General features: G+C 39.7%; 1 protein-coding gene across 3 annotated transcripts in view; it reads right to left on the minus strand.

The window, feature by feature from the left end:
* Positions 1–9,782: 9,782 nt before the first annotated feature.
* The window catches only part of TAOK3 (TAO kinase 3), a 187,454-nt gene continuing 171,795 nt past the window's right edge, over positions 9,783–25,441 (minus strand). For all 3 annotated transcript variants that reach the window (XM_082852602.1, XM_082852600.1, XM_082852601.1), the window contains 4 exons: positions 20,438–20,677; positions 18,477–18,689; positions 12,132–12,314; positions 9,783–11,116 (listed from right to left, as the gene is read on the minus strand). In XM_082852602.1, coding sequence (XP_082708728.1) covers positions 10,955–11,116; positions 12,132–12,314; positions 18,477–18,689; positions 20,438–20,677 — 798 coding nt within the window. In that variant the 3' untranslated portion in view covers positions 9,783–10,954. The remainder of the gene's footprint in view (positions 11,117–12,131; positions 12,315–18,476; positions 18,690–20,437; positions 20,678–25,441) is intronic.

Genomic DNA, 25,441 nt, shown 5'->3' on the forward strand with positions numbered 1-25,441 from the left:
GAACTTGCCCAAGGACTCCCAGCTAGGAAGTGGATGATTCTGGTTCTGAATGTAGCTCTGGCCTCAGAGCCCAGCTCATAACCACCACACCCACTTGCACACAAATTCCCTTTGAGGCTCAGCCTCCTCATGTGAAAAAATGGGTGAGGGGGAATCATTAATCTGCCTTATTTAGCTCGCAGGGTTGTTGGAGAACTACAAAATGATCTTTTGTTGAGATTAAGTGAATTAATACACATAAATGATTAACTTGACCTGATTGACATACAGGAACCATGTCTACAAATGGCCCTGCTTTCCTCAAGGCTATACGTTTACCAAAAGTGTAGGGTTTAGAATGATGAGACACAGGAGGCTGTTCTGTATCACGATGTAACTTTAGCAGCCCTGCCAGAGCCCAGCATTTCTAACAAGTCTGGACCCTTGGGAACTGCTCATCATTCTGACTTCATGGCAGAAAATATATCAAACATGGCAATTACTCAGGAGGCCCTGAATTAATCCCTGATTAACACAGACGCTAAGACCAGATCTCAGAAACACAGGATTGGTATCTCTTTAATATTTAAATGTGATGGTACTGTCCTAAATCCTCATCTGGGTCAGGGAGCAAAGGGCCTCTGTTCTTAAACTGGTGCAAAGTCAAACAGCCTCAGTGTCCACTTAAAACCTTTCAGCACTTTGCAGCTGCTCTGGGAGGGAGATCAGATCCTTAAATGGCCTATAAGGCTCCATATGACCTGACCCCCATTTTCCTCTCTAGCTTCCTGCGGTTGTCTTCTCGTTAAACTCCAAACTTGCTGGCTGCCTCTCAGTCCCTTGACAAGGCGGACTGCTTCCAGATTTGGTCCTTTACAAGTGGTGCCTGGAACCTTATTCCACTTTCTTTGACAATATCCCATTCGCCCTTTAGGTATCCCTTAACTGACCTTCAGGGAATCCTTCCCTGACTAGGTAAGATTCTCCTACACCATTCTGTTGAAACATTAAAACTAATTTTAAAATATGTATATGTGTATAATTTTTAATTTGATGTTTATCTCCTCTATTAGCCTGGACCCTTTATAAAGGCAAGGACAACCAGTGTCCTGCTCAATATCTCCAGCACCGGACGTATGTCCAGCATATAACGAAGTCTCAGTGACCATCAGTTGAATGAATAATCGTAAGGGGCTGTCAAGTTTAGGGAGCATGGACTTCTTTATATCCATTTACCATGCCGTAAAAGTTCCTTCTCCCCTTTCCCAAATGTATATACTTCTACAAAAATTCACAAACAACTGAGTTTTTTTGTTTTGTTTTCTATTTTTTGGCTGAACCCCACGGCATGCAGGATCCTAGTTCCATGACCAGGGATCGAACCCACACCCCCTACATTGGGAGCGTGGAGTCCTAACCACTGTACCGCCAGGGAAGTTCCCACATACAACTGAGTTTTTACAGAGCTCTCTAAAGCTCATTCATCAATTCCCTAATTCTGATGACCATAAATATTAGAAAGCTAACCTCCTTCTTAGTCTGGTGTCCCTTCCACTCAGGAATTTATATCTTAGATTTTTAATTTCTTACCCTACTCTTATCTCCGATCCCTGGCCTAATTGTACCTTTTCCTTGAAGAAACTCAAATGGACTAAAAAATTTACAATCGTCTTAAGATCACATTTCTGAAAGTACTGTTAGGGCCATCTCTGGGATTCTACCTTGATAAGCTCCGTGCTTAACCTGTGAACAAGCAGAATATTTATTTTTTCAACTTTATTGGAATATAATCGAAGTACATTATGTTGCACATATTTAAGCATATAATTTGATGTTTTACGTATGTATATACCAAGATATACCCAAATCAAGATTAAACAATTCCATACCTCCAAAAGCTTCCTTACATCTCTGTATTTCATCCCTCCTTCTAACCCTATCACAAGTTAACTACTGATCTTTCTGTCACTATAGTTTGCATTTTCTAGAATTTTACAGAAGTGGAATCATATAGTACATACTCCTTTTTTCTTGCTTGGCTTTTGAGATTCATCCATGTTGTTGCATGTAGCAACAGTTCATTTTTATTGCTGAGTCTTATCCATTGTATACAATTTGTCCATTCAACTGGTGATGGACATTTGAGGGTTTTCTAGTTATTTTTGCTATGACAAAGCTGCTATGAATACATGTATAGGTTTCTATGTCAACCTAGAAATTTTCATTTCTTGTGTGGAAACCTAGAAGTGGGATTGCTGGATTGTATGTTAAGTGTGTTTAACTTTCTAAGAAACTGCTGAACTGTCTTCAGAAGTAGGTGTGCCATTTTACTTTGAGTTTCATTTGCTCCACATACTCACCAAAACTTGTATTTTTTTTTTAACATTTTAATGGATGTATAGTGTTATCTCATTGTGGTTTTAGTTTGCATTTCCCTGATGACTTTTGATGTTGAGCATCTTTCCATTGTGCTTATTGGTCATTTGTATGTCATCTTTTGGAAAGTGTTCACATCTTTTGCTCACTTTCTTACTGCGTTTGTCTTCATACGAATGAGTTGTAAGAGTCTTATTATACCCTGATACAAATCTTTGTCTGATAAATGTGTTGTGGATATACTCCTGGTCAGCTTGTGGCTTGCCTTTTTGACTTAATGGTGTCTTTTGAAGAGCAAACAATTTTTATTTTGATAAAAGTAAAAAAAAAATCTTTTATGGTTCCTACTTTTTCTAAGAAACTTTTGCCTAGTCCAAGCTCACAAAGATTTTCTCATTTTCTTCTAGAAGTTTTATAATTTTAGATTCTTTACTTGAGTCTACCATCCATTTTGAATTAATTTTTGTGGACAGTGAGATAAGGGTCAGTGTTCAATGTTCCCCACATGGATGTCCAGTTGATCCAGTACCATTTGTTGAAAAGATTTTCCTCTCTTCATTGAATTGTTTTAGCTCATTTATTAAAAAAACCCCCAAAAAACAAAAGCACTTGACCAAATGTATTCATCTATTTCTGAACTGTCTGTATTGTCCCGTTGTTCTATGTCTATCTTTTTGCCAATACCAAAGTGCCCTGATTACTGTAGCTTTATAGCAGGTCTTGAAATCAAGCAGACTAAGTCCTTAAATTTTGTTCACCTTTTTAAAATTTGCTGTGGTTATTCTATGTTGTTTGTATTAACATAAACATTTTAGGATCAGTTTGTTCATCTCTACAAGAAGTCTTGCTGGAATTTTTATTGGGATTGCATTGAATCTATAGATTAATTTGGGGAGAATAGACATCTTAACAATATTAAGTCTTCCTACCCATGTGCATAGTATATATTTTTTAAATGTATTTAGGTTCTTTTAAATTTCTTTCAGCAACTTCTTGTGGTTTTTGTTTTTTCCTGGTGTAGAGATCTTAGAACTCTTTTAGATTTCTTTCTAGGTACTTTCTGCATGTAAATGTAACAACTGTGAATGCAGTTTTTTAAACTTCATTTTCCCACTGAGTGCTTCTAGTATAAAATAATAGTTGATTTTGTATATTAACCTTGGATCCTGTGAACTTGCTAAATTCATTTATTAGCTCTAGTAGTTCTGTAGATTCTTTGTAAACAGATATATCATCTGCAAACAGGGACAATTTTACTTCTTTTCTAATCTTTTATTTCCTTTTCTTGCCTTATTTAATGGGTAGGCCCTCCAGAATAATGATAAATACAAGTGGTGAAAGTGGGTATTTTTGCCTTGATTTTGATCTCAGGTGGAAACATTTCAGTCTTTCACTATTAAGTATAAAATTAGCTATAGGTTTTTGTAGATGCCCTTTTCAGTTTGAGGATATCTCCCACTATTCTTAGTTTGCTGGGAGGTATGTTTGTTTGTATGTTTTAAATATGAGTGAATGTTGAATTTTTGTCAAATGCTTTTTCTGCATCTATTGAAATGATTATATGGGCTTCCCACTTATTCTTTTAACATGTTGACTACATTTTCAAACGTCAAACCAACTTTGTATTTTTGAGATAAACCTTACTTGTTCATTGTGTACTACTGATCTTCTAAAATATTGCTAGATTTGATTTACTAAATTGTGTTAAGCAATTTGTGTCCATACTCATGAGGGTTAGTCATCTATAATTTTCTTTTTTTGTAAAGTCTTCATCAGGTTTTGATATTACACATATACATAAAACAAGTTGGGTAGTGATCCTCCCTTCTTTATGTTTTGCAAAGGTTTGTGTTATTTCTTCCTTGAATGTTGGTAGACTTTAACAGTGAAACTGTCTGGAATTGGAGTTTTTTGTTTGGGAAATTTTTTATATGACAAATTCAAAATTTTTAAATAGATATAGGACTATGCAGTTTCTCTCCTTGTGTCAATTTTGGTTAAATTGTATTTTTCAAGAAGTAAATCTATTTCATCTAGGTTGTCAAATTTGTTGCCATAAAGCTACTCATAATTTTTTCTCATTATCTTTTATTGTCTGTAGGATCTGTGGTGATACTCCCCCTTTCACTCTTTTTTTTTTTTTTTTTTTTTTTTGGTATGCGGGCCTCTCACTGCTGTGGTCTCTCCCGCCGCGGAGCACAGGCTCCGGACGCGCAGGCTCAGCGGCCATGGCTCACGGGCCCAGCCGCTCCGCGGCACGTGGGATCTTCCCGGAGCGAGGCACGAACCCGTGTCCCCTGCATCGGCAGGCGGGCTCTCAACCACTGCGCCACTGGGGAAGCCCACAGAAATTTGTCAATTTTGTTGCTCTTTTCAAAGAATAAGCTTTTGGCTTGGGTAGTTTATCTTCTATTTAGTTGATTTATGCTCTTTAGTATTTCTTTCTTCTTTCTTTTTTTTTTTATAAGGGTGGAGTGAAGTGGTAGTAGAGGGGATGGTGTTTTTTTATTTTTTAAATTTTTATTTATTTTTATTTTTGGCTGTGTTGGGTCTTCGTTTCTGTGCCAGGGTTTTCTCTAGTTGTGGCAAGCGGGGGCCACTCTTCATCGCGGTGCGTGGGCCTCTCACTATCGCGGCCTCTCTTGTTGTGGAGCACAGGCTCCAGACGCGCAGGCTCGGTAGTTGTGGCTCACGGGCCTCGTTGCTCCATGGCATGTGGGATCTTCCCAGACCAGGGCTCGAACCCGTGTCCCCTGCATTGGCAGGCAGATTCTCAACCATTGCGCCACGAGGGAAGCCCAGTATTTCTTTCTTTATACATACTTTGGGTTTGCTATGCTCAACTTTTTCTAGTTTCTTAAAGTGGAACTTTAGTTCGTTGATTTCTAATATAAGCATTTAAAGCTTAAGTTTCCAAGGACTGCTTTATCTGCATCTCACAATTTGATGTATTTGTCATTCAGTTCAAAATATTTTCTATTTTCATATGTGATTTCATTTTGGCCTATGGCTTATTTTGAAGTGTGTTAATTTCTAGATATTTTTTTCTTAGATATTTTGTTGTAATTAATTTTTAAAAAATTCTTTTTGGTCAGAGAGTATTTTATATGGCCCAGCATATGGTCTAACTTGGTGAACATAATGTATATTTGAAAAGAATGTGTATTCTGGCTTGTGGATGTTTTATAAATGTCAGTTAAATCAAGGTGGTTGATAGTGTTGTTCAGATCTGTGTCTTTTCTTATTTTTGTGTCTGTAGTATCAATTGCTGAGAGAGGGGAGTTAACATTCTCCTACTATAATTTTGTTGTCTATTTCTCTATTTAATATTATGTTTTCTTGATAAATGATTCCTTTTCTCATTATTAGTGTCTTTTATCTTAGATAATACTCTTTGTCTTGAAGTTCATTTTAGTTGATATTCAAATAGCACTTCACGGACTTCCCTGGTGGTCCAGTGGTAAAGAATTCACCTTCCAATGCAGGGGACCTGGGTTCAATCCCTGGTTGGGGAACTAAGATCCCACCGGCCGATGGGCAACAAAGCCTGCATGCCACAACTACTTGCGCGCCTCAGTGAGAGAGCCCATGTGCCACAAAACAGAGCCCATGTGCTCTGGAGCCTGCGCACCACAACTACAGAGCCCATGTGCCCTGGAGCCCATGCGCCACAACTAGAGAGAAGCCCGCACGCAATGAAGACCTGACGTAGCCAAATAAATAAATAAATAAAATAGCACTCCAGCGTTCTTATACTATACTATTTGCATGGTACTTTTTCCATCCATTTACAGTCAGCCCTCCATTTCTGTGGGTTCTGCATATGCAGATTCAAGCAACTGCAGGTTGAAAATACTTTAAAGAAAATTCCATAAAGTTCCAAGAAGCAAAACTCGAATTTGCCATGTGCTGATAACTTGAATTTGCCATGTGCTGATATCAGCATTTACATTGTATTAGGTATTAGGAGTGATCTAGAAATGATTCAAAGTATATGGATAGGGACAAAGTGAGAGAGCAGCACTGACATATATACACTACCAAATGTAAAACAGATAACTAGTGGGAAGCAGCCGCATAGCACAGGGAGATCAACTCGGTGCTTTGTGACCACCTAGAGGGGTGGGATAGGGAGGGTGGGAGGGAGATGCAAGAGGGAGGAGATATGGGGATTTATGTATATATGTGGCCGATTCACTTTGTTGTGCAGCGGAGACTGGCACGGCATTGTGGGGCAATTATACTCCAATAAAGATGTTAAAAAGTATATGGGTAGATGTGTGGTTGTATGCCAATACTACACTATTTTATGTAAGGGACTTGAGCATTCATGGGTTTCGGTATCTACAGGGGTCCTGGAACCAACGCCCTTGTAGATACCGAGGGATGACTGTACTTTCAACTTATGTGTCTTTATATTTAGTCTGTCTCTCGTAGGCAGTGTATAGTCCTTTTTTTATCCACTCTGTAAATATTTAATGTAATTATTGATATGGTGGGATTTAGGTCTACCATTTTGTTTTCTGTTTGTCCCTCTTTTTCTTTGTATCTCTGTTGTCCCTTTACTGCCTTCTTTTGGATTATTTGAATATTTTAATTCATGACCTAGATTTTTGGTTATTACTTCTTTGCATTTTCTTTTTGGCAAGTTGTTCTAGGAGTTAAAAATATACATAACTAATTTTTCATGGTCTGCTTAAAATAAGAATTATATCATTTCATGTAAAATGCAGAAGCATGGCAACCATATGGGTCCTTTAATTCCCAACCTTTAAGTTATAATTGTCATATGGATTGTATTTACATACAGCGAAACCTTCCCCAGACAATATTTATTGCTTTCAACAAAGTATATATATATATATATATATGTATATGTATATATATATATGTATATGTATATATTTCAATGTATTTTGAAGACTATAAGAGGGAAAACTTTTTTATATTTATCTAGATATTTACCATTTGTTGCTCTTCCTTCATTCCCAGAGATCCAAGTTTCCTTCAAGTATCATTTCCCTTCAGTATGAGGAACTTCCTTTAGCATTTCTTGTACATTAGGTCTGGTGGCAATGAATTCTCTTAATTTTTCTTCATCTGAGAATGGTTTTATTTTGCCTTCATTCCTGTCTAGGTTGCTTCTCCACAATCCACCTGCTTTTATTTCTCAGTATCCTCAGATAGTCGCTTTTGCATTTTTGTCTACTTTTTAGTTGTAATCAGCAGGAAAAGCACACAGCTATGCCAAACTAGAACAACAAAACATTTTTTTTTATGTTTTATCATTTCTATGGCAAAATTTATTGCTAAATTAAAATCAGAGAGGTATACCGAATTCTTACATGGGCACGTTTCCAGTTGCCCAGGAATACTTTTTTCAATATTTAATCAAATATTTACAGTCAGTGGTAAATTCAGTAAGTAAATTTTTGCTGTTAATTAGACATCACTGGTAAGTATTCTCTGATATTCCCTATGACTGTAATTGTTTCAGTTCCTTTAAACTCCTGGTCGCACCCAGCATTTGCATTGTAATGGCTTGTCTTTGCCCACTGTTGATTAAATTAGTCCACTGCTTATTTACTTCTTTCAGTGGAGATTTAAACCATGAGTTTCAGCAGAGTAGTGACCCTATCCATCTTACTTACTACTACATCCCCAGACACAGTAGACGCTCAATAGATATTTCCTGAATGAATTAGCTGAATGTATGCCGCTCCTCGCACTTCTGACCCCCCTTACTCTTTCCTTTTTCCTTTATCTATAGCACTTATTACCATGTAAGATCATTTAAAATTATAATTATTATGTGTTACCATTTTCCTCCTACCTCTAATGTAAGCTCCATTAGGGTGAGGATCTTTACCTGTTTGAGATACACTGACAGAGCTTAAGCATCTGGCATTGTACCTGACATATAAAGTACGCAGTAAATATTCATTGAATGAATAGTTGCAAATCAAAGGTAAGCAGCCATTATAATATTTATGACAAACCTATAACAATTCTTTTAACTCAGGGGAGTTTTGTATATGCTGGAATAATACCAGACAATGGGTCTCTGCTCCCGTCCCAGTACTTCTTTTATACCTGTTCTCTTGCTACTATTCTGGTTCCTGTCTATTCTCACTGCCTCAGGTACTAGAAGGAGTTGGAAGACTTAGTCTGTACCAGGTGTCAGGGGCACAAACCCACATTCCTTCTGATAACTCTACCTTGGACACATCACTGACAAACTTGTGGAGAGGGAACTTTTATAAAGATCAGCACCTATAATCTCACAAACATAAGGCCTTTACACAAGCTAGCTAGACAGTTTTCACTACAGACAGAAGTGGATGAAATAAACTACAAGAAGTTTTTCTTACTGATGATTTAATGTTCTTTTGAGTGGCAGTGTGACTATTCTTAGGTGTGTGGGTTCAGAAATTGGACAGGTCTCGATTCAGACTCCACTCCATTTACCCTGGTCTGAGCTTATTTCCTCATCTACAAAATGCTTAGTGTAGAGTTCTATCACATGGTAAGCATAATGCAATAAAGGTTATCTATTTTTCATGGATAATTATGAGTCCTTTCCAGCCCTTTCCAGTATTACTTTCTGATGTACCTAATATGGAAACTTTAACGACCTAAGCTGCTCAGAAAACTGGGTGTTCACTATTAAAGCCTTTACGGTTGGGGTTAGCCCATGTTAATAATCATTTTGTGAGTTCTGGAGTACACCTCTGGGTTAGTCTATCGCAGTGAACATGACTCCTCACATTTGTCTGTGATGACTGAATATCCTGTAGAATTCAACTGTGATCTTCAAGTCATCATGCTAGAGATCAATTTTCAATGAGTAGGACTCAGAACCCTAAGAGAATGAGATCTTACTGAGATTGTCTTGACCCCAAAACCGTTTCCTAGAAGTTACAGATTTTACTACCTCATTGTCATGTACATAAAGTTATTCTAATAAAACCTGACTATGAGGGGTGGGGGAATCTACTATTACAGTAGGATCATTTCAAATATTTGGTTATAATGTCTTCTTCATAGCCTGCTTTTCTTTAAGGTGCCTCACTTCTCTCAGCAATACATGGTCCTAGGACTGGCACATTGTGGGTGCACGTGTGTGCACGTGTGTGTGTGCACGTGCACACATGTGCCACCTTCTATTCTTAAGGGTAAAAAGGTGCAGTTGACCACTTCAGACAGTGCAACCCCATCTTCAGCCCTGCAGAAGAACTTGGAAGATGCAGCTTTACCTGAAAATCTTGAATGGTTCTTCTTGAGGGGCCACGGAGAACAGCTTCTGGAGGGCAGCTCTCCCTCTGCATTAGGAGCTGATGAACCTAGAAGGGAAACTTCCTGCTACAATAACACAGCAAGGCAATGTGATGAACACTTTTATTTACAAATATAATTAAAAGCTCTGACAGTTATCATGCTCTTCCTTGGAACCTGAAAAATGTTTTGTTTTTTAAAGTGCATGCAAAAGAAGTAAAGCCTTTTTTTTTTCATCATTTTTTATTGTAAGAAAATACACAGTTTGAAAGTGTGAATAATGCAATATTTATGACCAAGATATGGGACTTAGGGAGGGGCAGGGAAATAAAGAAAAAAGATCAAGATGATCTGATTGAGAGACAGTGTTGAACTCCAAATACTGAATTGGAAAAGGAGGGAGGTGGGGAGGACTGGGAGGAGGGAGTAAAAAAATTTGATCAGAGAAACAGTTAAAATACAATATGAAAATAAGTAATACCTCTCCTTAAATTCCTTCTATACACAAAATACACGATTTGCCAAAGCCCAATTTGTGCTACTGGGATTCTGTGAGCTCCTTAAGTGTATTCACATCCTCTGCAACAGCAGAAAATGATTATGATACAATCAGAATATGCTCAAGACAAGTTAAACTCTTGCCAGCAGGTTCTTAAAAATCACAAGATCTCTTCACCCCACCCACCCCCCATTCCCCAAAAAAGTATTAATATGTCACCACTGATATGTACATCACAATTAGTTTCTGTAAAATGTATCAAATTTTCAATCTTTAATAAAACTTTGTTTTTTTTTAATTCCTGATGAATAAATACCAAAAAAATAAAATAAAATAAAATAATGCAGCAGCTAGTTAAGGTGTAAGGCTGCGGATATTGTGTCTCTCTCCCCCTTGGCATTTATTATTATTATTATTATTTTTTGCTTTACTTTCACAGATTGGTGGTAATGAGTGATTGCTTAAAGCAATATACATCCACTTTTTTGTTGTTGTTGGTTTATTGGTTTTGTTAAAACTGTCTCCAAAGTTTTCACTGAAACATTTTGAATCACATCGATACTGTGACGTGTACTATGAATAGAAGAGATGGCCAGGTTTCAGCCAGCACTGAAAATTGACACGGGAGGGGGGAGGAAGGGGGCCCCTGATGGAGTAAGAATAAACAGGCACTAGTCCGACACGATGTCAGTAAGAGTAAGAGAGAGAGAGAGAGTGAGAGCAACGCCCGTTAAAATGGGGAATGTGGTTTTGCAGGGTCTGAATTTTTTTGTTTTCTTTCTTTCTTTCTTTTTTTTTTTTTGTAAATGGCAAAAAAATTTAATCTCATCTATAGTCCTCCTTAGGAAAATCTAATGTAACCAAATTCCCAAATCCCATTCTGAGGCTCTCCATGTCAAAAGTTTCAATCTCTCGCTCTTGCCTTTCCAATAGGTACTTTATTCTCTCGCTGCGTTCCTTCTGAAGGGCAGCCAGCTCTTCTTCAATCTGAAATAAGCACAATGAACAGTTCTTAATGGAAAGGAGTTCCCAACAGGCATATATATACACATAACATGCACACAGATGACACACGCAGGAACTAAGAGTAAACTAGTCTGGGGCAGGCTGGGAGAGTCCTGTGATAAATGTTGTGTGTCTAATCCATCACATTTAAAACTTTCTCACAAGAATAAAAATGTTTGGGGCCACCTGGGGCCAGCACTGCCATTCTAGCAAGCCAAGCAGCTGGGCCGATCTAGGTCACTGTCCTGTCTCAGCAGGAGATGGCTCAGGAGAAGCTAAAAGACACTCAAGCACAATTAAGTTGTGCTGCTTTCCCAGAGAGAGCCCAAAGCCCCCTGGGTCATTAGCAATTTAGTTCTAGAGCAGGAAAATAGTCTCTCACGTTGATCTCTGGGAACTACCAGAAGAAAGCACGAATAACTGGTTAAGCAAATACATGCTTAACAGCTCTGAGATGCTTTATGACATCTTTTCTACTTCATATTCCTCAGCAATATCTAAAGCAATGAATATTTCAATTCTGATAACATTTATTATGTATGGCAATATCAGCCTCTCTTCATTTTAATTTTTTTTAAAGAGCCCTGCTGGTGATTTCTTTTGGTTTAGAAATAGCTGAGAATAAAAACCAAATCTGTATTTGGCCTCACGACATTTAGGGGCCACGCTATCAACTCACAGTACCTTTCATACGTCAAATCAACTACCCAGTAACCCGTGTCAGTCCTCAGGCTGTGAAGGTGGAAGGTTTCCGAGCAGAGTAATATAATAGAGAGAACTTAGGCTGTGGGATCAGATTTATGCAAGTAACTTAATTAAGCCTTTTGAGCCTCAGTGTCCTGTCTGTGGAATGGGGACTATGCCTACCTCTCAGGGCACTAGGAGTATCAAAGCAGGTATGAGGGGAACAGCGCCTTTGTTAAATCGCCCGGTACACAGGCAGAGCCACGCCCGTCCTCTACCCAGTGGTACAGGACCCTTGACAACATGCTCATACCTTCTGCTCAAGATGTGCTCTGCGCAGAGACACCCTCTGCTCTAGCTTCTGGAGCTCACGTTCATGCTGTGCCTCTGTCTGCATCTTGATTTTGCTCTGGTAGGCATTGAGCAGCTCCATTTCTTGCTGGAGCTGTAGCCTCAAGGCCTGGCATTCTGCTTCTTGAGCCTCATCTAGCCGTAACTGCGGGTACAGAAGACATACACTGTGATTCGCTCCTAGCTTACAGAACTTGGTGGCTACTGGAAGATGCTTCCTTGTTTGGGCTGAAACAGGTCTCTCAGAAAAACAGATGCCCGGTGGGGGGTACTTTCAGAGTTAGGGATCAAAAATAGTACATTCTGCCCAATGGGCTACAAAGTTCTAAAAACACTTCCTTTTCTTAAAACATTCTTTCTTAAGAAAACAAAAACATTCTTAAGGAAACCTGGTTTTCTTAAAACCACACTAGCAGGAGTCAGGACGGCTCCACACTCCAGTAATTAAGCCTGTGGGCTTTGGAGGCAGACTCCTGAGCTGGAATTCCAGCCCCACCATTCACTTAGGTGTGTTACCTCAGAAAGTTAATTAACATCTCCAAGTCTCATTTTCTTCATCTCAAGAAAATAACAATAATAGTTCCTATTGTCTAAGACTGGTATGAGAATTAAATGAAAGAATTCATATAAAATCCCAGGCATAGGATGTATACCAAAGGGTCAGTAAATAGCCGGTGTTATCATTATTTTGACTAACCATTTCCATATTTACATATCTTTAACCCCCAAACCATTATACATTTAGATATCCTTAGCACTAAAAAAAATGAGTCCAATCTCCATAACATTTGAGGAATACCACAGTACCATTACGCTCCTAGCAAGTAAAGTTGGTCCCTATAACATTGGCTTTACTTTATCCTTATGGCCAGCCATCTAAAACTCAAGTGGTTCAAAATTTCCTCCCCACAGAAGGTAGCCTTGATAATCTTATGGGGTGTAGTCTGGTTTGAAGCAGTGAAATCCAGATAAAGTTTTTCCCTTGCTCCCTGTAGCACCTGTACTTTGTATTACACACCAGGATACTGATCCTGTGTGGGGAATGGACCAAGCCAGCCAACAGAAATGCCAGCCTTTCAATGAGCACAGTTGAAGATTTAGGGCCATTAGCAGGACTGTATTCAGGGATGAAGACCCTCCTGTCCCACCAGACTTGGTCTGGTCTAGATTTAGCAGGCCCTCAGTTCAGCTGGGAACTATGAGATTAGAACCCTTGAATTAGTCTGTCTACCCTGAGTATATCTGCATGTTTCCATTGAGACCACTTTGCCAAGATACCTATTCTCCACCTTAGGCTGCCTTCCCTCTTCTGTACAATTTGTGACAATAACATTTCTTAATATCTTGATAGTTATGACTTTTTGAAATGTTATTAGAATAGTTTTAGAAAGTTATTTGCATAGTGTCTTCTTTAGTGCTTTGGAGAAATATACTATGTCAAATGAACACAAAATAAATAATGGAATCATATTTCCAAGGTACTTTCTAATAATTAACCCTAACCAGCTTTCACTAAAATCCACTAGAGAGGATGCTGCTCTTCTCATTTCCCAATGAGAGGTGAAGGGAGAAGAGACACTAGACACAATGAACAGCCAGTCTGCAGCAGCAGCAGCTTCACAGATAAATGCCAAAGGGATTACTGGCTCCCAAGGAGATTGCTATCGATTCCCTCTTGATATGGGAGGTTTCTTACCAATAAAGGGAATGAAAGTCTATTCTTTTCTACTTGGCTTGGTTAATTGTTATGAGCCCTGGCCAAGTGGGTGAGAGGCTCATTCTACAGGCAATTTAGACCACTGAAAACACCCCCATCTTCTCTTATTTCTGGCATTCTATTATTAATGTCAGTAACTGTGTTATTCTGTACCAGCTCTGACTCTAAAGAAGTGCCAGTCTAGAAATCAGGGGATATTCCAGTATTTGGTATTCATCACCCCCCAAAGTTGCACATACCAAATCCATTAAAAAGTTTTATAAAAGTATAGGTAAATATCATGTCTGTTCCCTCTATTGGATTAAACTCAAGAAAAGGATGTGACAGAAGCAGCATAGTGGCCAGTGTAGTAGTGGGCAGGCATATACGCTAACAGCGTCTCCCCAAACAGGGTTCAAATCGTAGGTCCACCACTAGCTACGTACCACTAAGTGACCCTCTAAGTCAAGAGTTGGTACACCATGGACCAAGAGTCAAATCTGGCTTGCTGCCTATTTTTGTAAATGAAGTTTTCCTGGATGGAACACAGACACGCTTATTCATTTATATATTATCTATGACTGCTTTTGTACTACAACAGCTGAGTTGAGTAGTTGTGACAGAGACTCTGTTGGTCCACAAAGCCTAAAATATTTGCCACCTGCCCCTTTACAGAAAAAGTTTGCCAACCCTTGCCCTAAGCAAGTGACTTGACTTCAATAAACCTCAGTTTCCTCACATGTAAATTAGGGTTAAAAAAGTAACTACTTCAGGGCTTCCCTGGTGGCGCAGTGGTTGAGAGTCCGCCTGCCGATGCAGGGGACACGGGTTCATGCCCCGGTCCGGGAAGATCCCACATGCTGCGGAGTGGCTGGGCCTGTGAGCCATGGCCGCTGAGCCTGTGCGTCCGGAGCCTGTGCTCCGCAACGGGAGAGTCCACAACAGTGAGAGGCCCACATACCGCAAAAAAAAAGAAAGTAACTACTTCAAAGGTCAAAGGGGTTTCACAAAAATGAAATAACACTTATAAAATTCAACAGTGCCTGGCACGTGGTAAGTGGGCAGTAAAGGACTGCCGTAATTATCATCTGTACTTTTTATCTCCTCCCTGCCTCAGAAGGAAGGGTTATTTCTTTCCTTTTATTCAAGAGCAATCATGAACCTATACTCCTGATCCTGTTCTCTCGCATCTTATATAACAAACATTCATTGAGCACCTGTTGTATGCCGGGCATTGTAGCAGATGCTGAGAATACAAACATGAACAAAACCAAAATCCCATCAACCTTTATGTCCCTACCAACTCTCTCCCCTTCTCCTTACCTTTAACCCCTGTCTGCACTCTTCATTCTGTTCCTACACCTCCCCTTCTATTGCTCACAGGAGGGTCACTGATGACCACCCTGGAGGGGTCCTTATCTTGCCTGTCCTCCCAGCGACATCGATATTGTGGACTGCCCCTTCCTTCCAGAACTCTCTAGTTTTCTGAGACACCACACCCTTTCGGTTTTTCCCTCCCTCCCCTCCTTTCCAGCTACTCCCTACCTTATTGGGCCATTACATGTGGGTGTTCCTCAGGACTTTGTCTTGGGCGCTCTTCTCCCTCTAACTGCCCTTCCTAAGGAATCTCATCTATTCCAAAGGCTTCAATTACCATCTTTATGCAAATGACTCCCACATCTACATCTCTATTTCAGACTTCTCTTCTGAGGTCCAGGCTAGCTTATCCACTCTACACGAGGTATCTGCATCTGGATATTTCCCAGCCTCAAGCTCAACATGATTAATATTAACTAATCATATTTCCCTTCCCACTTTCCCAATCTCCAATTCCTTTTTTTACCATATAGATAAATGGCACCATCTACCATTTTGCTCAAACTAGAGACTGGGAGTCATCCTCACCATCTCATTCTCCCATTCAGTCTGTTACTAAATGCTCCTAGTTCCACCTCCTGCCTAGCTCTCAAACTGAGTCACTTTCTGCTTCATCCTGACTGTCCCCTCTCGAGTCTGGCCACCACTCCCTCACACCCAGGTAAAGGCAGCAACCTTATAAATGATCGCCTTACACCCACGCTTGTCATCTCCCAGGCCATTCTCCACGTGTCTCCAGAGTGATCATTCAAAAATGCAAATTTGATGTCAGTCTCCTCCTTAATACTCTTCAATGGCTTCTCACTGTCTTTAGGATAAAGATCAAAATTCTTAAGAAGGCTTACAAGCCCCTGTATAATCTTGTCCCCGTTTACCCCTCTCATCTTATTCTCATGTTAGTTTCCTCCTCATTCTCTATATTCCAAACACAATGGACTTGAGTTCTTTAAAAGTGCAATGGTCTTTCCCATCTTTACAAATGTAGTTCCTTTTGCCTAGAATGTGCTCCCTACACTGCAGCTTAAACAATCATTGTGTCTGAGAGGCCTTTCCTGACTCTCCAGACCAGCCTAGCTCTCTTGGTTTACACTCAGTGGGCACACTGCCCTTGCTCTGCTGTTACACATAGACTTCTCCAACGTCTGTTTCCTCCACTCTTCTATAGATTCCATGAAGACATGATCGATGACTGTCTTATTCACCACAGTATTCCTGGGTGCCTGGGGCACAGTAGAGGCACTCAATAAATACTTATTGGATAAATGAATGAATGAATGAAATACACTGGCTCTGATCCTCAGCTAAGGGCATGTTTAAGCCTTTCCCAATTAATCGAAGACCTCTTTTAACTGTCTCTTCCTCTAGCTATAGCTCTCTTTCTCCTTTTTTTCACTGACAAGAATCTGGGGAAAGCAGTCTCACTTACAGTTTCTATCTCATTTTATAATCACGTTTTCAATCTACTTAGAATGTCTTCCATTTCCACCACTCCACGGTCTGTGACAATGGACAAAGCCACTGCTGGGCCCAAATGGTTTCTCTGCAACATGTGAAATCATCAACTAGAAAGTTTTGTTCTGGCTTCTGTGACATACACTCTTTTGAGGCTCTGACCCCTGGCTATTCATCTTCTTTGGTCCACCTTCTACTCAGCCCTCAAATGTTGATGCCCACAACTCTGTCCTGAGTCCTCTTCCTCTTTAATACTATCTCCTATCCGTAGGAGATCTCAGATATTCCGAATAGCTACAACTGCCCCCATATAACAATGACTAACTTTTTGATGTTAATCCTGACACCTTGTTGAACTACAGATTTCCATCTCTGTACCTCTCTACCTAGATACCCACAGAGCTCAGATAATGAGTCAAGTATCTTCTAGACATCCATCCAAACTCACCCCTCCTTCCATTTTTCTATCTTGGTAAAATCATGACCTGTTCCACTGTTATCAAACCTACCTCTCAAATTGGTCCCTAAGTTCTATCTATTCTACTCCTAAATATTTATCAAATCCTTCTCACCACTTCCATTAGCATGTTCTCTTAGTTCATGCCTTCATTTTTTTTTTCCTGGACTATTATAATAGCTTCCTAACAGGTCTCCTTACCTATATTTGCCACATTACTGCCAGTATCTTTCTATAGCACACATCTGATCCTGTCACTTTCCTTCTTAAAACAGGCTTTAGCAGCTCTGTATTGCTGACACAATAATGTCCACACTCCCAGCTTTGAGGCTCTGACCCCTGACTATCCACCAGCTGCCCGTTATACTCCTGCCATATCAACTACTCGTTGTTTCTCAAACGTGCCATCCTCTTTTAGGCCTTTGAGTCTTCATATATACTGTATCGTCTGCCAGGAATAACTTTTCCATTTCTGCTTGTCTGATCAACTATTACCCTTTAAGATTCATCTCCTTGTGAAATCTTCACTGAATTAACAGGCAAGCTCCCATCCCTGGCTGCCAAGACCTTTATGACGTCTCCATTTTGGGCTCCCACAATCCTCCTCCTTGAACTTTGGGCTCATATCAAAGTTCTTTCAGTCCCCAAATGTACACTATCCATCTTTTGGAAAAGTGTGTAGGCTCTTTTCCATGGAACCTGTTTGCGTCAATAAATTCCTTCATGCTTCTTGGCTCTTGCAGGGAAGCATTCCCTAGACCAGACTAGTTGTTCCTACTCATCCTCCCATAGCCTCTGTCACCTACCACTTCAAAGCACTTTTATGTTTTATTTTTATTGCTTAATTATCTGACCTCCTTACTTGACTGACAGAAGTGTGAGGAAAGGGACCACTGCCGTCTCTCTAGCTCATCACTCTATCTCTGAGCCCAGCAGAGGGCTGAGCACAGATGTTCAGTAAAAGTTTACCTAATGAATGTGTCTGTGTGTCTATTCATTTGCGCCTGACATTAGTTGTGCGATCTTTGATGAATGAGAGTATGATATTACATGCAATATCTATCACATCTTGCCCTCAAAGTCCCTATGTGCCACAGGTCTGATTTAGCATGTATTCCTCAAGTTCCATCTTATAAGACACACTCCAGCAAGTATCCGCTCTGGCTTGGCTTTATTCAGCGTCGTCATTTCCTTCAGTTCTTTGGGCAGAAAAACACCAATATCCTAAATGTGCGCAAGAATCATCTTGGGACCAAAAGGCTGGATCTTGAATTTTCTTGATTCCCAAAGCTCTTGAAGCCGTGGCACCGAACCTAACCACTTACCGCTTGAGAGGCCATCATTTCATTTATACTCTGTTCATACTGCTCTGCCAAAATGGCAAGTTTTCTCGTCTGCTCATCTTTCAGTGTCTTTAAGATTGTTTTGTGCTCATTCTTTGGAGTAACTTCCAACTGGTGATTCTTGAGTGCTTTATACTGTTTGGTCTGTACTTTGCAAGTGTCCTGAAACTGTTTTTTAATTTGCATTTCCATGGCCTGTATAGAAAAAGTGACAAAAGGAAAATAAAGACACATTAGTAAATACAGAAAGCCTTCCATTCTCATGATACAATATAGGTGCTGAGACCAACTGTCTTTTGGTGCAGTGACCCACGTTACTAGTCAGTAATAATGAAAATAATACATGTGTCACAGACAGGTGTTAACTCTACCAATACTTTGGATTTTGTTTGTTTGTTTGTTTATTTTAATATCTTTATTGGAGTATAATTGCTTTACAATGGTGTGTTACTTTCTGCTTTATAACAAAGTGATACATGTGTTCCCATATCTCTTCCCTCTTGCGTCTCCCTCCCTCCCACCCTCCCTAAAATACTTTGGTTTTATATCAAATGAACAGAAGTAGTTTTGAATTTACAAATAGATTTTTAAAAATGAATTGTTACAAGATCACAACTCTAAGAAGACTCTGGAATACTATGAAGCTTAGTTTGTTAAAAGATTGCTCATTATTTCAGTGGTTTCCTAGACAAAATCTTCAGTGTCTTCTATTGTTTGTTGCCCCCCCCCCCCTCCCCCTTTAACTGTTTTCCTCCACTTCCAAGTAAGAAAGGGGATGGCAATGTATGAGCCATCTCTCACTGCTCTGTGTTTCCTTGAAAAATCAATAAAGGGCAACATTGGATTATACTTTATATCATAACCCATTTCCACTACTTGCATGTAGCAATATCAAATATGCATTTTTTTTTTTTTTGCGTCACACGGGCCTCTCACTGTTTTAGCCTCTCCCGTTGCAGAGCACAGGCTCCGGACGCGCAGGCTCAGCGGCCATGGCTCACGGGTCCAGCTGCTCCGCGGCATGTGGGATCTTCCCGGACCGGGACACGAACCCGTGTCCCCTGCATCGGCAGGCGGACTCTCAACCACTGCGCCACCAGGGAAGCCCTCAAATATGCATTTTGGCAAGGATGAGGTGGGGTTTACTATTATAAGCCCAGAAGGCATTCCATCAGGTTGCCTGATAGTCACATGTACATTTCATGAACACATGGAGGGGTTTTGATGACAAGGATCACTAATTAGACAGGTTAGAATCTGGCTAGAGAGGAAGAAGGCCAGTGCAGTTGAAGTTGGCCTTATATCTTTGTCAACATTGACAGTGACTCCCTTGACAAATAGCAATGGCTTAGTCCATATAGCTTGTTAACTAGCAGTCAGCTAAAATTCTCTGGAGGTAGTGCAGGCCAAAGGAGTTCCGTATTTCTAGTGCAGGGATAATAAATGTCTGGCATATCACTCCCAATTCCCATGCAGAGGACAGATGTCACTAATAAATCATACTTTCCCTTACTAAGTGTGGATGTGGCTTTAGAGTCTTTCTCAATAGAATAGCACTCAAGGTAGCTACAACCAATTCTGACTGGCATGACTGATACAATTTATCTGCTACATTCCTGTCAGGTAACTTCCTCATTTCCTGGGATTAGAACCATGGACTGCTATTAGTCCATGTGTTATAATTTTAGAGAGGGAAGGTCATGAAGGGGTCAGAGAAATTGCATAGATACAAAGAAGAAATGGAGAGATCATATTGCCCTGCAACATCTCTTTAGGAGTCTGTTATACCCAGACTCTGGAGATTCTGATTCAGTAGCTGTGGGGTCCTGAAATTTGTAATTTTACGAAGTTTCCCAGGTGACTCTTGACAGTCATCCAGGTGTAGGAACCATTGATCCAACCTGGCTGTGTCCTGGAACATAAATCGGGAAATTTCCTCTCACCTTTAAGTTTTTTGGCTGTTGCCGAAGTTCCATGACATGCTTTCTGTGCAGTTCCCTTTCTCGCCTCTTATTGTACTCCAGCTGGTTTTCCAGTTCAGTCTGGTGCTGTAGCCGGATCAGATCCATGCGGAGTTTCTGTAATGTGTGCAGCTGCCTGTACTCGAGCTCTCGGGTGGACTCGTCGTGCCGGATCAGCATGGCATGCTCCATCTCCTTCTGTGTCCTCTTTTTATTTAGTTCCTGCATTCAGGAAGAAAAGATACACGGAGAGAGATGAATGGAGACAAACTGGAGGGAAGGCACCGCTCGGTGAGGGAAGGCAAGGAATGGCACTATTAACTGTCTCTTAATTAAGCCCGTTAGTGTTTGGCAGCATGACTTAATGAGACTAGATGCACAATCCCTGGAGACAGAGGTTCTGTATGTGGATCCATCACTTTCAAGTTGGGCAACTTCACATCCACCCCAACTACTCTACATGTAAAATGGGATTACTGTTATTCTACCTGACCCCTTCTTACCTCACAGGGCTGCTGTGAATCTTAATTAGGTGATGTGTTATGCATGGGTCTAAATAAGTGTTTCTTTAGTTAGGCCAGCGGTTCTCAATCCTGGCTGGTTGCCCATTAAAATCATGTGAGGAAGCTTTTAAAACGTAAGATGCCTAAGTCCTATAACCTGAAATTCTGATAACTGTCTGGAATGGGACCCTGATGTCAATAGTTTTAAGAGTTCTCTAGCTGGATCTAAATATGCAGTCAGAGTTGAGAATCGCTGGATTAAACTGATAATGTCTGCAGTGTTCCTAGTTTTCTGGGAAACACCCTGTTTTTGCATGTATCAGAAGTAGGCCAACTATCTATTTTTCAGAATCTCAGAGGTCAGGGCTCACTGGGAAAAAGCAGATGAGATCTCTCCCCTTTCATCTTTTCCATTACCGTCTGTTTGGTCATTTCTAGATCTAATCATTCTGTTCCTCCCAGTTTTACTCATGTCTTTCTCTCTCTTTTGTCGAAGGGGGAAAGAAAGGAAACCAGGAAAAAAAAAAAGAGGGAGGAAGTTGGGTGAAATTTTTTCATTCCCCAGTTCAAGAATATTTCCTAAATGGCACTATATCAAAGATCTGAACCATGCGCGCTCTGGGTACATAAAAATATTTACTAAGCCATCACTCGGTGCTCAACTTGCTAACACTCTGTTTAACAGGGAACTGTAACAGACATTTATTGAAGTATATCCTCAGCTCACAGCAAACTGAATCAATCTATCTTCTCTCCTGGGAATTTGGATTCCGGGACAGTTAATCTCCATGTGGCTAGAATTGAGGGGCACATAAAAACAACATATGTGGTAGCCACCCGTTGCTATGAGGGCTGAGGATTAGAGAAAGCTGGGCTTCACAGCAAGAAGAACGAAAAAGAAGTGCAGGGAATATACTGATGCCCAAGTTCCTGACTGGTTCTAAGCTCTCCTTGTAGGTCCAGCTGTATGACTGCTACTGGGTTTTATGAAACATTCCTATATCTCTGTAGCAAACCCCCTGGTTTTGGTTTAAGCCAGCTCAAATAAATTTTAGTAACACGCAAACAAAAGAAGCTTGATTAATACAGGGAAATAAGTTTTATGTGTAAAATTTTTTTAAAAAGTGCAAGGTTGGAAGTGATATTAAAAGAGGTGAAGATTTTATGCTGTAAGATTTCCGAAAAGGGTGTTATTACTACTAGTTAAGAAGGGCAAGGAAAGTAGAAAGCCCTTGAGCTGAACTTTAAATCAGAACAATAGGGTGCCTCTCTTTTCCAATGGCATCTGCTATGGGAGAAAATGCAAGATCATTTTCATAGAGATATCAGTAACATTTGTGTACTGGCATGGTTGAGAATATCTTGCATATTTGAGCCTTCCAGCCATTTGAAGAGAAGTCCTTTAAACAGCACAGCATCTGTTACTGGAGCAAAGTTGTTAATCATTCATTTATTTATTCATTCAACAAACATTTGTTGAATACTTCCTATGTGTCAGGCACTGTTTTAAGCACTAAGAATGGGGCAGTGAACAAGTACATCCCCACCAAGGGCTTATTTTCTAGTGGGGAAATATCTGAAGTATAAATGCCATTTCATTTGTTATAAGGAGTAAAAGATAACCTCCAGAGGATCTCCCCCAATCCTCTCTCGCGTTTTTCTTTTCCTTCCTTACCTGGTCCATCAAATGTCTTCTTTTAAAAATCACTAACCGGCCCCTAGGTGGCACCAAAGGATGGTGAGCTCTTCTCAGAGACTAAAACCAAGGAAAGCCCTTTCAAAGGCTGAAGATTCTGTTCCTAGATCACTCTATCATTTTCAATCTCTGAGGACCAGGAGTCCCAATATTGGGCATTTATACATTCCACACATTTTCCTAAATGGAGAATTTCACACTGAGTCTGAGCTGTCCAAAGCCCAGAAACTCACAAGGGGTTAAAAACATAAAGCAAACAACACTTTCAGAAGAAAATGAATGCTTCTCTTTGTGTTTAATGGAATGCTTCAGGATGTTGACCAAAGAATACCTGCATCAGAATTACCTGGAAGAAACCAGAGTTCATAACATGCCATCCAGGTAATTATGATATATACTAAAGTTTGAGAATCAATGGAAAAATAATTCAAGGTGTTGAGTCAGTTTCAGCTTTTCCGCTGACTCATTATGCATGGCATTGGGCAAGACTTTAAATCTACATTTTAGTTTCCTCAGGTGTAAAGTGAGGATAATATCAGTAGTACCCATTGTGAACTACCATTCTTGTGAAGATGAAAGAAAAGACCATAAGAAAATGCTTCGGGATATATAAATGTCATTATTATTTTTCTGTATTCAGAAGTGAATATCTGGCATATAATAACAAATCTAGATTTTATAAACTATTTAAAAAGTGACAGAAACATGATACTGAAATGGTTTTTCTATTACAACTGCAATAGAAATTACCTTTAATTAATTACCTTTAATTCATACATCTGAGTTGCTGAGATGTAAGTTGGTAAGCTGCCTATAATATTTTACACCATGGGATAAAAACATTATTCAGCTTATTAAGAGCCCATTGCTGTACCTACATAATAATGTGTAATGTGCTTTCAATTTTTAAAGTGATTTCATATATTTTGTTCAATCCTAGTTGCAACCCTATGCAGTGGTTAAGAATTGTTAGGATTTACCCCTTTTATATATGATAGTAAGGCATTTGGGAATTGAGAGGCCAACAAAAGATCATATAATTTCTATAAAGTAGAACTGAGGCTGAAACTCAGGTTTTTGGATTTTCAGTGTTTTCCACTAAAAATGTTCAGATGAATGGCTTATGTTTTCCTGTTTTATGCTTTTTCAGTCTGGAATACTATATTCTGAAGAAAATTCTTCTGCTCTATCTGGACACCATGCAATGGTTGCTTCATCTGTACAAATGACACAATATACAGTAGAGCCACATCATATGCACTTCTAGCTTATATACATTCAATAAAATGAGTTGAGCAAAAACACAAAAACAAATTTCATGGTACAGGTGATTCTGCCCACCAGTGCATTCCATGTATATACGCCTTGGAGGGAGCGTGAGATGAGAGGCACGTGGCTCACGTTCCCCTGCCCACATCACATACAGTGAGCATCTCGCCAGGCTGGGTGTGAGCTTAGGGTTGAAACATACATACAACATACGGCCATGGTCATACACCATGGCCAAGAAACACATTTCCATACACATCATTTGAACCTACCTCCTGCATAAGATGTGGAACCAGGGTGTATTCCCTAATAAACCCTTCCCAACCACGATCCAAGCATTCTATTTAAGTTTCAATGGAAGCACTATTGACTTCTTTAAAAGCAAGTGATCTGATTCAAAAATGTTTGTGTTCCTGCCCACCGACACTGAGTAAGAACTAGAATTCAAAATTTAAGTGGAGATGTTATTAGCGTATGACATTTAATACTTTCTTAGCTTCAGTTCTTAGTTGTGTAACTGGTTAGAAAATAGTGAGCATCTGTGTGTAGTGATGATAGAAGAGGCTCAACTCAGCCTACGGTGATCCTTTTAAATGTTTTCATTAACAAAAAGGACTGGTAATACCAGTTTTGGCAAAGGTAGAGGAAAATAGGTAGTCTTTGCTGGTGGGAGTTATAAACCCTTAGAGGGCAATTTGGCAATATCTATTAAAAATTTAGGTATATACACTCTGACCCAGAAATTCTACTCCTGAGAATACTATATCCTACAAAGTACTCGCATACATGTAAAAAGATGTATACAAAGATTTTCTCTGTAGCATTGTTAGTAATATTGCATAACTTCAACAAAATATCCAACAAGAAGTACCTCATTAAATAAATTATTCTATAGCCATACCCCCCCCACCCAAATACTATTGATGGTTAAAAAGAAGGAGGCAGAGTTATATGTCCTAGATAGTAAATGAAAAAAATACAAAAGAAGAGAGTTATGAAACAGTATAGTGGACATTTTTGTAGGTTCAGTATCCATTTCCCCTTCTGTTGTTAACACGCTTCTCTTTTTGCTTGAGAAGCTACTCCACCCTATCTGGAATCAGAGACACTATTGAGTAAGGGAATAAGCACATTACCTAATCACGTTCTATCTCTCCTAGGAATTTGAGTCTTAAGCAGAAATGATACAAAGATGAAACACGGCTGGAGGAGGTACATCCAAATGGCAAGGTCTTGAGGAATGTCCATTAGCTCTTGCCCTCTAGGTCACGGAATTTGCTTTCCCCGCTTGATTCTTCATCTTTTCCAGCTATGGGTCTTCAGCCCATACCCTTCCAATAAATTCCTTTGCATGCTACGTCAGCAGAGTTTGTTTCTATTGCTTGCAAATCAAATAAACCCACTGGTACTAATGTAATCTTATTTTTGTAAAGTTAAAGTTATATATAATATATAAGCTGTACATGTGTATACATGCATACCTGAAAAAATCTGGAAATATATCTGCCAAATTAATGG

Source organism: Leucopleurus acutus (genome assembly GCF_964270905.1).
Source record: "Leucopleurus acutus genome assembly, chromosome: 13".
NCBI lineage: Eukaryota > Metazoa > Chordata > Mammalia > Artiodactyla > Delphinidae > Leucopleurus > Leucopleurus acutus.